Source organism: Chiloscyllium punctatum, chromosome 24 (assembly GCF_047496795.1).
Source record: "Chiloscyllium punctatum isolate Juve2018m chromosome 24, sChiPun1.3, whole genome shotgun sequence".
Lineage (NCBI taxonomy): Eukaryota > Metazoa > Chordata > Chondrichthyes > Orectolobiformes > Hemiscylliidae > Chiloscyllium > Chiloscyllium punctatum.
The window spans coordinates 81,759,110-81,776,372 of record NC_092762.1 but is presented as its reverse complement, the minus strand read 5'-3'; the positions used below and the strand labels follow the sequence as shown (position 1 = coordinate 81,776,372).

The 17,263-nt window shown below is 41.9% G+C and overlaps 1 protein-coding gene across 1 annotated transcript in view; it reads right to left on the bottom strand.

Moving 5' to 3' along the window:
• Positions 1–1,132: 1,132 nt before the first annotated feature.
• The window catches only part of LOC140494410 (CTD small phosphatase-like protein 2), a 29,580-nt gene continuing 13,449 nt past the window's right edge, over positions 1,133–17,263 (bottom strand). The window contains exons 7-11 of the mRNA XM_072593594.1: positions 11,125–11,187; positions 8,664–8,743; positions 7,580–7,703; positions 4,095–4,190; positions 1,133–1,387 (exon numbers count right to left, since the gene is read on the bottom strand). Coding sequence (XP_072449695.1) covers positions 1,337–1,387; positions 4,095–4,190; positions 7,580–7,703; positions 8,664–8,743; positions 11,125–11,187 — 414 coding nt within the window. The 3' untranslated portion in view covers positions 1,133–1,336. The remainder of the gene's footprint in view (positions 1,388–4,094; positions 4,191–7,579; positions 7,704–8,663; positions 8,744–11,124; positions 11,188–17,263) is intronic.

The following is a 17,263-nucleotide window of genomic DNA, read 5'->3' as shown; positions in this document are numbered from 1 at the left end:
CTAGCAATTTGAGGTTAAGTGGGAAAGGGAAGGTGTAACAGTATTTGTAGGTGGTGGAGGATTGGCGAGAGTGAAATAGTTAATGTTTCAGGTCTAGTATGACTCTTGCTTGGAACTAAAAAGTGTCCCACTTCATTAATTGGTGCAATCTCTAATGGCAACATTTCTACCAATCATTCAGTCCACTCGCTAACCAAACCAGCACTCTCCCCTAATGCAGTATAAACATTGTTTTCTACCATGAATTTGCACCTTTTTGAATTGTCCTGCTGAGGTAAAAATGAAAGTTTTTGAGGGTTTTTTTTCCTCCAACAATATTGTACTTTTGTTATGGAAGGAAATGGTGGGATACCATGAATAGTCTGGTGTTCACTGACTGGTTTCAAAGGAACAGCAGTAAGTTCTTCAATCTACTCAGCCATTCACTCAGATGTTGACAGATTGGTGTCTCAACTCCATCTACATCACCTTGGTTCTCCAGTCCTTGCCAAGCAGGTCCTGTGCAAACTCCATCACAATGAAACAGAATCTGTTTAAATGTAATTTCCAACTCAGACACAGAATTGGCTGTTTTTGGTGCTGGTATTGGAAGTAATTTTGCCTCCAGCAGGGTACTTTAAGTGGTACAATAATACTCATGTTATCCCTCATAATGCAAGAAACTGAATATGGCTATTGTGGTATTGAAGAATCCAGGCACTAGTATACACGAGCAGTAGGTGACAACAGAACAGTAGCATGTCATGCTTCAAGTGACCCTTGGGATAAACTGGATTGGGAGACCTTCATACTTCAGGGCACATGCTGAGATACAGAACATGTATGGCAATGTCTCTTAAAAAAAAAAGGAACATTGACTGTCAGATATTTAAAAAGTGCTTCTTCTTGAAATTAGGACTCAAAACAAATTCTCCTCAGCAATGGAAAAATTTAGTTAACCTACACTTTTTTTCCCTAATTAAGTGAAAGGAATCCTCAATTATTCAGACACTCTTACCTAAACTAACTTATTTTTCAATGTTTGCTTTTATATATCCATTAAAACATAATTACATTAATGTCCATTGTGACGGTATGTCTTTTATTTCTAAAATACGAACAATGATTAAAAAAAAATTTACAAAAACAGGAAAAGACTGATCAGAATTCCACTCAGGCAGTCAAGCAGTTTAGGTGTACGGGTACAGTTGTAGCATTCAGTTTATCCACCCAATAAAAGTTCTGGTTTTCAAAACTAAATCTGGAGTGGGAGTGATGTAGAGAAGGGGGAGGTGCAGTTTATTGAAAATAACTTGGTCTTCAGTCTTGGCTCCTCAGAACTACTTTGGGCCTTTTTTCACAGCCTGTCCCATCGATAATGCCTCTGAATCGCAGGCCGTACATCATCCTGTAAACAAAATGTGGGTTTATTTTCCTCTGGTTGTGACAGTGACAGACAGAGACTCTTGAGGATAAATAAAAGTCCAAGATATACACGCAATCCATCACAGCCACATTTTGGTCTGTGGCAAAGGTAACAGTGCTGCATCATGGTAACCTTGGTGCCTAGATGGATGGGGCCCCATGGAGAAGGGAGTGTACAGGAACATGTGGGAGCTGAAAGTTGCTTGGATATCCTGAAAGACATCAGCTGATTTTCTGCCTCAACTCCACTTTCCTGCCTGATCACCATACTCTTGCTTTGCTTGATGCCCTGTCTTAAATACTGGATGAGCATCCATAGTCCTGAGAGTTAGTGTTCCAAAGATTCACAACCATCAGTGAAGAAACTTCTCATCTGTCCTAAACGGCCAGCAATGACTCAAGTTCCATACTCCCCAGTCAACCACCAATTTCTAACAGTCATGGGATCCCATCTCATCCCAGTAAATCCCAGAGAATAAAATACCTCTTTTACTCAATCTCACCTCCCCATATAGCCTGGTCATCCCAAGAAGGAGGGGAATATATCAAATCTCATTCAAAGCAGCAGAATTAAACTGTTACTGGTTACATAAATACTACGATTCACTCTCTTTAGAAATACTGTGTTCAATTCTGGTTGCCCTGTTATAGAAAGGATCTTGTGAAACTTGAAAGAGTTCAAACGTTTTATAAAGGATGTTGCCAGGTTTAGGGGGTTTGAGCTGCAGGGAAAGGCTGAATAGGCTGGGGCTATTTTCTACTGGAGTGTCAGAGGTGAAGGGGTGACTAAGAGGATAGGGTTAGCAAGTTTTGTAGATCAGGTGGAGGTTCTGGATGTAGGTTTGCTCACGGAGTTGGAATGAAATGAAAGTGAACCTTCCAGCTCAGTGAGCAAACCTACATCCATATGAACAGGATGGATAGTCAAGTGCTTTTCCCCAGGGTAGGGGAATCTAAAACTAGACGGCACAGATTTAAAAAGGACAGAGGGGAGGATTTTAAAAAAGGGACCTAAGGGGCAACCTTTTCACACAGAGGATAGTGTGCATATGAAATGAGCTGCCAGAGGAGTGGTGGAGGCTGGTACAATTACAACATTTAAAAGGCATCTGGATGGGTATATGAAGAGGAAGGGTTTAGAGGGATATGAGCCAAGTGCTGGCAAAAATGGGACTAGATTACTTTAGGATCTCTGGTTGGCATGAAGTTAGACCACCGCATCAGTTTCTGTGCTGTACATTTATGACTCAAGTGGTCATCTAAGGTCATTTGGGGATTTCCAAGATGCCTGACCATCCTTTCTACCTGGAAATTGCATGTGACAATTTCTAAAGAATTCTTTCATGGGATCTGGATCTCTCAGGCAAGGGCAACTTTTGTTGCCAATCCCGAATTACCTTCAAAAGAGATAAATTATGATGATCTGCCATGTTGAACTGCTTTGGTTTTTCTACCTCAGGTGGTAGATCTGAATGGTTTTTGAGGCCATTTCAGGGGATTGTAAAGAGCAAGTAGTGGGTCTGGACTCACATGTAAGCCAGGACTAGTCAAAATGATAGACTTCCTTCCCAAAAAAGGATCAGGTATTAAAAATGGGAGGAGAAAAGATAAAATGTTAAATTAAAATAAAATTTTAATTAATTTTCTATGACTAGGCTTCCCTGCCATAGTTTGCATTTTCATAGCACCTTTAATGTTGTCAAGTGTTTCGAGGAACATTACAAGAATGATCAACAATATTGGATACGGAGCTAGAAAATTAGTAGGCTAGAGAATTAGGAATCCTTTCTCCAAACTAACAGAACACTATAAAAGCTAATAAACAGGGAGAAAATTTGTCATGCAAGTAAGTTTGCATGAAATATTTTTAAAAAGCAAGAGCTTCTAAACAAATAAATTAAAATAAAAAGAATAGCTAAAGTCAGTCTAGGGCCCTTGGAGGATGCAACTAAGGAATTCATAAAAGGGGAACAAGGAAATTGCAGAGAATATTAACAGGTGTATTGAAGAAAGGATATCCTATCATTACAGCCAGTTCGTAAGAGATTCACTGGACTGATTTCAGAGTTAAAGGGATTGACTTATCAAGAATGGCTAAACACTTTAGGCCTTTATTCACTAGTATTTTAGAATACTCTGAGGCAATTTTATTAAAACATAAAAAGATTCTGGAGGGGACTTGACAAGGTGGATGTTGAGATTTATTTCTATTGAGGAACTCAGGATAGGGGGTGCACACTTGAAACAGATGCAAAGCAATTTCTTCCCCCAGAGGATAGTGAAGGTCTGGAATTCTCTACCCCAGAGTGGAGTTTGGGAGGCTAGATCCCAAAGCATTGAGAGGGGAGCTGGATAAATGTTGAGAAAGTCAAGGGCTATAAAGGAATTAGCACGAGAGAGAAGTCAATATCTGGGGCAGATGACCCATGAATGTATTAATGGCAGGGCAGGCTTGAGGGGCTGAATGGCCTACTCCTGCTCCTATTTCTTATGGAAACTACAAGGAGACAGTAGGACAGATGATCAAAGTTTTGGTGAGAGATACACGTTTTGAAGCACACCAGTGTTGGAGCAGGACAAAGGAAGGTAATCTATATTATGGACTGTTAAAGCAGAAAGCTAAAATGTTGGAACAAAAAGACAAAAGGTTGCTCAAGAAATAGTGAGTGTAGATGCTCAACAATACACACCAGTTCTGCTAGTTTCTGCAAGTATGGGATGAGTTTCTGTAGCTCCTGATCGTTTGGATCTTTCAGCCAGCTTTTGATTTGGATTCCATTTGAAACCTGAAGAGAGAAAGCAAGTAGTGTCTAAAAGCACCCACAGAATAATTGACCACAAAAAGCTTAAAGAAACTCATATGGCAGGATTGTCCTCCTGAACTGTAGGATACAAAGTCAGATTTTCCAGCTAAAATAGATTCTACAACAATTGTCGTCAAGAACAAGGAGGAGATTAGTTAAAAAGGTCAAGATTGTCATGCACAGAATTACTCATCATATACAATCCATGTAGGCGAGAGTCAGAAATCAGTTCTTTAGCAGAGACAGGAAGTGAAACTTTGAATTTTGTTCCAATTAAGCTCACTCTTTCAGTGCAATGCAATGATGGGCAAATCTAATTTAATTTCTAACGGAAACAACATAGAAAACAAGACTGCAAGTTCACAATATCACAGAAGCCTCAAAGACTTGGACTCACTGAGCAATCTTAACCTCAGGTCGATCAGAAACAGGATGTGCTTCAGTGGTCAAAATCTCAAAATAATCAGCATAATGAGAATCTGATTTTAACTCAAGGAGTTAGTGCAATCGGATTGTTGTCTATTTGAATTTAATGTCACATCATCCTCCAACTCCGTTCATGACACATGTACCCAACTCAAATGCATTCAACATAGTCACTTCTAATCAGATCCTGTTTAATTAGGAACAAGTCCTCAAGCCACAATTAATACGAAACGATTAACAAGGGGACTGGTTTCAACAAAGCGACACAAAAAAAAAATGTTGTTATCTTAGTTATGTCAAGATTCTAGTCAACATCATGAGCACCCAGTGTTCTCTAAAGGACTCAAGCAGCCATTCAGGAGGCTTTTTGAATACAGAAACTTCACAGCAGATTCTATTTATTCACTCAACATTTATGGTGTACATTTCCAAGCAACAATTACTGGACAGTGAACAGTTTGGAATGGTGGTTAATTCTCTGCAACTTAGGAACAATAAGGGGCGATCTCGGGGAGACAACTATTCTGAAGGGGCTCGGATAGGATCAGCACAAATTGTTTCCATTGGTCAGGGAATCCAAATCATAGGTGTGCATTCCTAGGGTAAAAGGGGCTGAACATTAATTTCCTCTATAACGGAGATGAAAAGACGAGTCCAAAAGTCAGATGTATAGCATGGAAACAGGCCCTTTGGTCCAACTCATCCAAATTAACCTAGCTCCATTTGCCAGCATTTGGCCCACAGCCATCTAAACCTTTAAATTCATGTACCCATCCAGATGCCTTTTAAAATGTAATTGTACCAGCCCCCACCACTTCCTCTGGCAGCTCATTTCATACATGCACCACCCTCTGAAAATGTTGTCCCTCAGCTCCCCTTTAAATCTTTCCCCCCTCACCTTAAACTTGAGCCTTCTAGTTTTGGACTCCCATGCTCTGGGGAAAAGACCTTTATTTATTCACCCTATCCATGCCCCTCATACATCCTATCTGGATTTGCCTTTGCAAAAATGCAGCAACTCACATTTATCTAAATTAAACTCCATCTGCCATTCCTTGGCCTATCTGATCAAGGTCCCATTGTTCTTGAAGGTACCTTCTTGGCTATATAAAGACAAAAAGCAGTGGATCCAGCACTGATTCTTGCAGTACACCACTGGTCACAGGCAGACAATCTGAAAAGCAACCTTCCATCACTACCCCTGTCTCCTACCTTTTAGTCACTTATTTCTCCAAATGGCTAGTTCTCCCTGTATTCCATGTGATCTAACTGTTAATCAGTCAATCATGCAGAACCTTGTCTAAATTCCACAGAACGGTGGATACGGTCTACCTTCAAAATCAATCTTCTTTGTCACTTCCATGGTTTCCCAGGCACAAAGCCATGTGGACTGTGCCTAATTAGACCTTGCCTTTCCAAATACATGCAAATCCTGTTCCTCAGAATCCACCACTGATGTCAGGCTCACCAGTTACTTTATTGCAGGAGTTTAAAAGGGTTGTGAATTGCTGAAACTATTGGAGTGGCACGTAGCTGTGGTTAGCACTGTTGCCTCACAGCACCGGGGACCCAGGTTCGATTCCACCTTTGGGTAACTGCGTTGGAGTTTCTACACTCCCTCTCCCTCCACCACCCGTGTCTGCATGGATTTCCTCTGGGCACTCCAGTTTTCTTTCAATAGTCCAAAAAACATGCCATTGAGGTGGACTGGCCATGGTAATTGAGAGGTTATACCGATTGGATGGGATGCTCTTTGGAAAGTCAGGGTGGACCCAATGGCGTCTTTTTGTACTGTAGCAAATTGGTGATAATTATTGCTGGGATAGACAGATTCTGGAATTAAGGGATGAGAGAATGGGCAGGAAGGTGGAGTGAAACTTAATGGTATTAAAATGGCAGAACAGCAATGACGTGCCGATTGTTTCTTGGGTCAGTTCTCATGTTATTTCTCCCTGACTGTCTTGGTGGGGGGGGGGGGGGGGGGGGGGAACAAAAATAAAAAAGGAGACACTGGAGAGAAGATACTCAAGTTGACCAAGAACTATAAGTCAGGAAATGGATCAGAGGATGCAAGTTGATATTTGTAAAGAATCCATTTCAGACAGATTCTGGGAAAAGATAGAAAAAACCCCAGGACTCTGGATGTTGCATGACCACACTGAAGTTCTGTGTGAAGAGAGATTGGATAGATCAGGGTTGTTTTCCTTAGAGTAGATGAGATTCAAGGGGACATAACTGAAATGTCGAAAATTGAAGGGCATCAATAGACAGGAAGAAACTTTTCCCTTTGATGAACGAATCAATGATTGGGGAGGAGGGGTTAGATTTCATCAGAAGATTTAGAGGGATGAGAGGAAAAAAAATGTTTTCACCCAGAGGATGGTGGGGAATCTGGAACTCACTGAAAGGGTGGGAGAGGCAGAAACCCTCATCACATTTTACTACTATTTAGGGCTCAAATGTGACGCCACTCTTGGTTGAATAGGCAGGATTACCTACTAAGACTGGCCTCTATAGGACTTAAGTTTAAACGGTTTACATTTTCACCAGTAAATCAATTAACTGACAGCACTTGAGTGCTGTGAAAGGCAAGAGATTCGAAGCAATGTCAAGGTATACAATGCTGAGGGCCAAAATGGGATTAGAATGGTTAGGCGGATATTTTTGGTTGGCTCAGATATAAAAAGAACCAAAGAACCTTTTTCCAGTAATGTAGTCCTCAATGGCTTTCACACTGGGCTCATTGAAGGAAAGACTGTGCAGGAGTTGATAAACAGGTGAGGGTTCAACTGGGATGCCAGACAAGGTCAAATAGATGATGAAATGATGATGTAATTTCATCTTGTGTACCTCAACACTATACTTGGCAACAGAACAATAGCTGCTCAAAACAGGAATCAGGAGAAAAATATTTCCATGGAACACAGCAAAATATCTTCATTTACCTGACAAAAAGTCCCTGCCCAGTTGTCTACAAAAACTGTCTTTGCCAGATCCCTGCTGAGAATATTTAGTTCCTTGATGTAGTTCCCTTGGACACAGATGCAGTGTTTCCGATATAGTCGATGCCTGCAATAACATTAGGTTCATTGACAAGTGACATTTTATAGACTCCATTTAAAATGAACCAGGCATGTAAGTTAGTCTAAACTTATTCATTGAGCTTTTGAATCCAATTTTATGCAACAAGCAAGACCAGTGACACAGCAAATGGTTGCTTTTGAAATGTTATTTTATTCATTCTTGGATATCAGCATCATTGGCGAGGCCAGATTTTATTATTCTTTCCCCAACTGCCTTGAAATATGGTGACGATCCAGGCTTGAACTTCTGTAACTCATCTGCAGTATCCCAGGATTTTGACCCAGTGACAGTGAAGGAATATATTTCAAAGTCACAGTGGTGAGAGACTTGGAAGGGAATGTGCAGATATTGGTATTACCACATATCCACTACCCTTGTCCTTCTAGTTGCAAAAGTCAAGTTATGGGCAGCATGGTGGCTCAGTGGTTAGCACTGCTGCCTCATTGCCAGGGACCCGGGTTGGATTCCTGCCTCAGGCGACTGTGTGGAGTTTGCACATTCTTCTTGTCTGCGTGGGTTTCCTCCAGGTGCTCTGGTTTCATCCCCACAATCAAAAGATGTGCCGGTTAGGTGAATTGGCCATACTAAATTGCCCATTGTGTTAGGTAAATATATGGTAGGGAATGGGTCTGGATAGGTTACTCTTCAGAAGGCAAGTGTAAACTTGTTGGGCTGAAGGGCCTGTTTCTACACTAGGGAAATAAATGAAAGTTGCTGTCAAAAGGAGACTTGATTAGGTGTTGCAGTACATTTTGTAAGTGGTACACACCACTGCTGCTATGTCAGAGGTGGAGGGAGTGAATGCTTAAAGCTTGTTGTTAGTGATTTTAATAGCCCATTCAAAAAAATGCATCACTAACCTCTAATAGGGCTGTGCTACAACAGGACAAAAATTAGACTCAAGTGAGTATTCATTAAAACTCAATGCAAACATAAATTACTTACCTGATCAGCCGTCTGTGTGGATCCAATATATCCAGCAGTTTGTCAACATAATCCTTTGTAGCAGTTGTGAAAAGGATGATCTAATAGAAAATCAAGCATTGGATTAAACTTGGAAACAGCTTACTCACTTGTCCACAGTTCTGCCAAAATAATGTCAATCTTGCTTTTGTGCATCTCCTGTGCAACCGTAACCTTGCTTGCCTTGCTGTAGGCGCTCTATGATCTGTAGGTCCTTGTTTGCTATGGTCTGCCTGTACTGCTCACAAAACAAAGCTTTTCACTGTCCTTGGGTACATGTGACTGCAATTAATCAAATCAAATGGTTAAAGCAGAGTGAAATGGGGACAGCCACCATCATGGAGGAGATGGGAAAGGAGCAATATAAAAAGATCCAAAATTCACCCTGGATTCCTTCAATGCCAAGCTAGTACTGAGCCAAACAAAGTAGGACAGTGCAAACTATGCCTCCCCTAGTTAAGCTTATTTTTGCAGGTGTACACAGCACAGGCATTGCCTAGGAAAAGAAAACGGATTCTTCCTTTTCATTCAATGCAAGAAAGTCATAAATGTCAAGTGCTGACACAACAGGGCTCAAATGTGATGCCACTCTTGGTTGAATAGGCAGGGTTATCTCTTAAGAATAGCCTCCATAATGCACAGCCAGAACTTATCAAGTTTAAAAAAAAGCCTACATTTTCACCAGTAGTCAGCTGGTAACCCCAATTAACTGGGTAGCACTTGGGTGCTGAGGAAAACAATAGATTCAAAGCAATTATGAAAAAAAAAGCTAATTGTTGACTTCTTCACAAAGTTATTTTTATTCCTCCCCTGACAGGCAGATGAGATTACAATTGCATAATTTATACAACTCTCATCTCACCTTTATCCCAATACCCCTGCTAGTTTAGACCCTCACGCACACTAGCCATTGTCAAAATCTGACCCAATTCTGAAATCAGATCTGTCAAATGAAGAACAAAAACAGACATTAATTTTGTCGCCCAAAGCAGAAGATTACACAACTGCTGGAGTGTAGGAAATAGTCATGGTGCTTCACATATCCTGAGGTACAGTCAAGCAGCTTGCTTCCTCCTGGTCACATTTATGTTTAGCAGCTTCCTGTGGTTACTCACTGCAGTGGGTTCAGCCTGCATTTTGGCATGATCAACTGGGGTAGGGAGATACACACCCATTTTTGGGGAAATATGAATGGCAGCAGGGTCATCATATGAAATACAACCTTTCTCATCCTCCTGTCTATAATATTAAATTGTTATTTGTGAGAGATTATTATACACAAGCTGTTTGCCAGATTTCCTCATTTGCGCTACAGAAGTATTCATGGGCTGTAAATCACAATAACATACCTGCAGGTTTGTCTTTAGATAAAACCCAGGAAGCTTCCATGCAAAAAAGTGAGTCACATTTGGAGATGTTGGTTAGAAAGGGGATAAATAACCAGCTGTCCATGTAGTCTCCAGTTAGGATAAGAAAAAAATCTTAAAAATTCAACCGGCTTAGAATTATGACATGTCTGTAGCAGGCAGGACTTGAACTTTTCCATTGACTGAATAACGGTGAGAACTGCACACACAAGCCGCTTCTATGACCATAAGATGTAATAGCAGAAGGTGGCCATTCAGCCCATTGAGTCTGCTGCAGCACTGACTCCGTGGTTAGCACTGCTGCCTCACAGTACCAGGGGTCCCAGGTTCAATTCCAGCCTCGGGCGACTGTGTGGAGTTTGCACATTCTCCCAGTGTCTGCGTGGGTTTCCTTCAGGTGCTCCGGTTTCCTCCCACAGTCAAAAAGGTGTGGGGTCAGGTGAAATCAGCCATGCTACATTGCCCAAAGTGATAGGTGCATTAGTCAGAGGGAAGCGGGTCTGGGTGGGTTACTCATCGGAGGATCGGTGTGGACTGATTGGGCCAAAGGGCTTGTTGTTTTCATACTGTAGGGAATCTAACCTAATCAATGGGATCATGACTGATCAGATAATCCTGCATTCTCTTACTGATTAAAAATCAGTTCCATTTCAGTTTTGAATATACTTCACAATCCAGCTTCAACAGCCCACTGTGCTAAAGAATTCCACAGATTCACTATTGAAGAGAAGAAATTCCTCCTCAGCTCTACCTTAAGTGTATGACCTCCTTTGCAAGTTCACTTTTTTAGACTAGGATGTTACCTATTTGAACAAGGAGAAAAAGCTTGCAGGAAAATGGAGAAGAGTCAGAAAAACTGAATAGTTCCTTCAAAGATCCAGCACATGTCAGGCCAAATGGCATCCTTCTGTTGGATTATTATGGTCAGAGTTGTTCGGCTTAGAGCAAATTTCCCTCAACAGAAATGCAAATCACCAATGTTAATCCCCAGTGCAATTCAGTAATCAATTGGGAATTATTCCCAATCATTTATCACTAGGATAACAGGAACACGGTGCTGCAGTTACTGAGCTTACCTCATAGAACTGGCTCAGATTTTCAAGGAACTCCTTGCAGTAGGGTCTCAACTTCACATAGACCTGGAAGGGAGAGGAGAAACTGTTAAAAACACTCCACTTTCACCGAGAGTTTCCTCTTTCTGCTCTCCCAACTCCCACTGTCATCTGAGAGAGTGTTTTTTTTTTAAAAAAAGTGCTCATTATCAGGTGGTGAACACCACTGTCTGGGCCAGCGTTCCCCAACTGCCCTGAAGATAAAAGGAGACTGACATTTGAAAAGCATTTTGATCGATACGGGATTAGGAAGGTTTAGACAGATATGGGCCAAATGGTATAGGTCAGATTGGGATTATCTTGTCAGCACGGACAATTTGGATAAAAAGGTCTATTTACATATTGTAGGATGCTAGGACTCACAGTAAAAACTGCCTTCCTGATTTGCTGCAATCCTTAGGGTGGAGAAACATCCCAACCCTGTTAGGGAGGGAACTCTGGAGTTTATAACCCAGTCAGAGTAAAGGAACAGCAATATTGTTTCAAGCCAGGATGTGACTTGGAGGGGAACTTGATAATGGTGGCTTTCCCACACAAGTACTGTCCTTGTCTTTCTTTCTGATAAAGACATTTTTTTTAAAAACATGTTTGCTGTTCTACATTGATTCCCATTCTACCGACGTCATGATTTTAAAAATCCCCAAACTGGCTTTCAGATCCCTGTATGACCTTGCCCTTTCAGCTTCCAAGCCATCTTTAACCACCTCCAACCCTACACCACTCTAAAGATATGTGCTTCTGTCTTTCAGTACATCTCCAGTTTTAACAGATCCACTACTGTCAGCTATACCTTCAGCTGCTAAGGCCCCAGGGTTTGGAATTCCCTCTATAGTGGTCTTCAGCTCACATTCCTGCTTTAACACACTGCTACAGCCTCTAGAGTGGGACCTGAGCCCAAAGTGACACATATCAGCAGCCATGGCTCAGAGGAGATCACCAATCTCTGATACATCTTCTATCAGAGTGAAGCACACCACAATTGTATCTATAGGATTCCCTGAAGCGTATGGTTTGTTTTATGCACTGATATACTACTTAGAGTTGAACATGAAGTCTTATTAGTAGCTGCTGGATGCTGTGATGTTTCGGTAATAAGTGTTGTTGGTGCCATCTGTCTTATTCTTCACCTGAGCTGGGAATGATACATCCCAAGTGGGAACATTGAGTCCTCAACCTCACCAACCTCCACTACCTTTGCAGCTAATTGCATTTTTCTTTGGGGTACTGTTGGCAGGTTCATGGGAACAGGTTTCTGGACAAACAGCAATTACTACTTGCCTTAAATGTAGCACCTCATCACACAAACATTCCAAGGTGTCTTACAGGCTATGACAGAGCCACAAAAGTAGATATTGGGCCTGAACTGTGCATTTTTTCTTCATTTCTTCCTGTATTTGTTCACTTTGCTAACATCTGTTATCAATTGCAAACCCTTGTGTGGATCTCTCCTGTTCTCTGCCCTATCACACTTATCTTCCTCCCCCATTTCCACTTGCTATGCTCCTATGTTTCTATAGCTCTGTTGTCGAACCCACATCTTCCACCTGGAATATTAACATTAATTTTAAATATATTCACTACTGGTGGGCTCACATTTACTATTACCACCTTGTGTACAATTTGGATTGAGCTTTGAGGGAGTTCCAGGATCTTGAGTCAGATGTACAGCACAGAAACAGATCCTCCAGTCCAACTTGTCCATGCCAACCAGATATCCCAACCTCATCTAATCTGATTTACCAGCACTTGGCCCATATTCCTCTAAACCTTTCCTATTCATATACCCATCCAGATGCCTTTTTAAAAGAAAATTGTACCAGCCTCCACCACTTCCTCTGGCAGCTCATTCCGTACAGGCAAAAGCAAGGACTGCAGATGCTGGAGATCAGAGTGGTGCTGGAAAAGCACAGCAGGTCAGGCAGCAGAGGAGCAGAAGACAAAAGACAAAAAAAAAAGACAAAAGATAAAAAAAAAACAAAAAACGACCGTTTCAGGCAAAATTTCATTCTAGCACACCACCCTCTGAAAAAGTTTCCCTTTTAGGTCTTTCCCCTCTCAGCTTAAACCTATGCCCTCTATTGGCTACCCACCCTATTTGTGTCCCTCATGATTTTATAAACCACTATAAAAAGGTCACCCGTCTCAGATGCTCCAGGGAAAATACCCTCAGCCTATACAGCTTCTTCCTATAGCTCAACTCTGGCAACATCCTTGTGAAACTTGAAAGGATTCAAAAAAAAAAGATAGATTTAAGATTTTTCTATAGCTAGGAGATCAGAACTGAATGCAGTATTCCAAAAGTGGCCTAACCAATGTCCGCTACATCACTTCCCAACTCCTGTACTCAATGCACTTGACCCAGCAACAAGGAAGGGGGGTACTTTTCTAAGCACAGATACTGTGTGATCTGAATGTTTCCAGCATTTCTGCTTATTTAAATTCCTTGCTTTTGATGAAAAATATTCAGACCAGTAATAAAACAAACATTCAGTTGTCCAAAGCCAATTGCATTCTCGTTATAAAGCAAAGCTTCAGAAATTTGAAATCTGAAACAAACTCAAAATGGGGTATGTAACTGTTCAGTGGTTAGCACTGCTACCTTACAACACCAGGGACCCAGGTTTGATTCCACCCTGTGTGCAATTTGTACATTTTCCCGTTGTCTGCATGGATTCCCTCTAGGTTCCTCCCACAATCTCAAAGATGTGCAGGTTTGCTGGATTGGCCAAGGGAAATTGTCCTATTGTGTGCAGGATAGGTGGGTTAACCATGGGAGAATGCATGGTTACAGGGATAGGGTACTGAGTGGATCTGGGTGGGATGCTCTTAGGAAGTTGGATTCTTTAAATATGCTGGAGAAACCCAGCAAATCTGGGAGCACAGAGGAGAGAGAAACAGTTAATGTGATGAGTCCAGTGTGACTGTTCTGAAGGCAGCATACCAGACAAGATGTTAACTGTTTCTCTCCACAGATGCTGCCAGACCAGAGTTTCTAAAGCATTTGGAATTGGATTCTAGTTAATTCCCAGACACCAGAACAAAGATCCATGTGACTAATGTGACCAGGCTGTCAGTTTCTGGTGTCTAACTGCAATATAAGATGACTCAATACAGCAGCTCCTCTCACCCAATTCAAAGCTGCTGAATCATTTCTGCATCTCAAGCACCAGCTTCCTCTCATATCTTCCCAGTTTACCATCTCCTCTGACACAAGAGCAAAACTCTGTTGTGGTTCAGTTCGCCGAGCTGGGAATTTGTGTTGCAGATGTTTTGCCTCCTGTCTAAGTGACATCCTCAGTGCTTGGGAGCCTCCTGTGATGCTCTTCTGGGAGGTTGCCTCTGGCATTTGTAGTGATTGGTCTCTGCCACTTCCGGCTGTCCGTTGCAGTGGTCAATATATTGGGTCCAGATCGATGTGCTTATTGATGGAATCTGTGGATGAGTGCCATGCCTCTAGGAGTTCCCTGGCTGTTCTCGGTTTGGCTTGTCCTATAATAGTAGTGCTGTCCCAGTCGAGCTGAGACACAAAACTCTATTTACTCAGGACCTCTACAAAACATTCAAAACATGGTCTGGGAGTGAGAGCAGGTTTCACGGTGGCTTAATGGGAACCCAGAAGAATTCAACAAATCTTTGGCAATGGTTCCATTTTAGCAGACAGTGTTCTCAACTGTTTCACTGACCCCGCCTTCCAGCAGATTCCATAGAGTGACCACTGATAAGGACAGACAGTGCAGGTGCAGAGTGTGGACTGGGCAGGGGAGGGGAGGGAATCATCCAGATATGTTTAGAGATAACTAACACCACTATTCAATGCAACATTGAGCTGAATAGCCTATTATAAAAAGATCTCAAAAAGCATCAAATAAACCTTCTTGTTCTACAGCTCTGGGGACTGAATGCTTGTCAATTTCACTAGCCAGTGGATTACATTCTGTCTCAGTGAAACAAACGTCAATGAGAGTCAGTGACTGCTTTCTATCCACTCATTAACTTGCAACATTCAATTTCACATCAGGTTCAGCCAGTCTACACACTGCTCAACAATACTTCATACAATTTTCATCACATACAGTTACATTCACAGTAGTCTTGGAGAGGTGGCTAAACTGAATTGTTGACTACGGTTTTGTGGGTAGTGTAGATAATCTAGGTAGGGTCAATCTTGTCATAATGGGGAGCTGCAAAAGAAACAAGGTGTCTCTGCTCTGATTTGAAGGTGGTGGTGGTGGTGGGGAAAGAGGGGGATTGCACATTTGGACATAAGGAACCTCCAGAGTCCGGACTTTGGTGTTTACCAGCTCCAGGCAGAAGCGATACATCATTTACCGACGGAGGACGACGAGGAGAAAGGAAGAGACCCAGGTTCGATTCCAGCTTTGGGCGACTTTGTGGAGTTTGCACATTCTCCCAGTATCTGTGTTGGTTTCCTCCCACAGTCCAAAAATGTGCAGGTCAGGTGAATTGGCCATGCTAAAAATTGTCCATAGTTGTTAGGCACATTAGTCAGAGGAAGGTGGGTTACTCTTCAGAGGGTTGGTGTGGACTTGGGCCGAAGGGCCTATTTCCACACTGTAGGGAATCTAATCGAAATCATGACTTCTTTGCCTTGGTTAAAAGGAAATTTAATTTCTCTAAATTTGAAATCAAAGTGACTCAGGATGAGGAATTGAAGTAACTGAGTTGGAAGGTTATATAATGGCATCCCTTGGGGAAAACGACAGGAGAGATTCGCACAAGATACTAAAATGAGTGTAGCACAATAGGTGAATAGCCTCATTCTGCACCGTAATCATTAGGATTGTGAAATTTCAGAACGCATGCTGTATAATCCCAGATACAGCAGACTTAATTTTATTAGGAATTAATAAATTATGGCAAACCTGATCATATGGTACAATGTTCAAAAGGGAAGGTACTGCAATCTGAAATCTGAATTAGACCTAGGGGTCTTCTATTTTTAGTTCTTTCAAAGCTGTATCACAGGTAGACAGGGTGGTTAAGGAGAGGAAAAAGTGAGGACTGCAGATGCTGGAGTCAGAGTCAAAAAGTGTGGTGCTGGAAAATGGGTATATTTTTCAGGTGAGAAGAGAAAGATTTTTAAAGGGGGCCTGGAGAGGCAATCTTTTTAAAAAAAAAAAAAAAGAGGGTGGTTTGTGTATGGAATGAGCTGCCAGAGGAAGTGGGTTGATTTTCAGGTCAGGCAGCATCCAAGGAGTAAGAGAGTTGATGTTTCAGGCAGAAGCCCTTCATCAGGAATGGGCGGTTAAGGAGACATTTAGCATGCTTGCCTTCATTGCTCAGACCATTGAGTATTGGGAGTTGGGATTATACAGGAGATCGGTGAGGCCTCTTCCTGGAGTATTGTGTCCAATTCTGATCACCCTGTTTTAGGAGGGAGATTATCAAACAGAGGTTTCAGAAACGATTTACCAGGATGTTGCCAGGACTGGGGAAGCTTTAGTTATAAAGGAGAGGCTGGGCCTCTTTCTCCTCCTCCTCCCCCCCCCCCCCCCCTCCTCAAAACTGGAGCATAGGAGGTCAAGGGATGACCTTATGGAAGTTTACAAAATCACAAGGGGCATAGAAAAGTGAATAGCAAAGGGCTTGGAGGGTAGGGGAGTTCAAAGCTCAGGGACATACTTTGAAGAGGAGAAGATAGATTTTAAAAAAGGGACCCGGAGTGGCAACTTTTCCACACTGTAGGTGTTTCATGTATAGAATGAGCTGCCAGATAAAGTGGATTGATGCAGGGACAGTTACATTTAAAAAATTAAAAATCAAACACCAGGTAATAGTCCAACAGGTTAAACGGAAGCTCTAGCTTTTTGAGTGGTGCTTCAAAAAGCTCGTGCTTCCAAGTAAACCTATTGGACTGTAATCTGGTGTTGTGATTTTTAACTTTGTCCACTCCAGTCCAATAGCAGCACCTCCAAGTCACGGCAAGCATTTAAAAAGACACTTGGCCAGGTACATGAATAGGAAAGGTTTAAGAGGGATATAGGCCAAATGGGGCTAGTTTAGTTTGGGAAACTTGTTTGACCAAAGGGTCTGCTTCCGTGCTGTGTGTGACTAGGGAGAATGAAGTAGTAATGAATCCAAT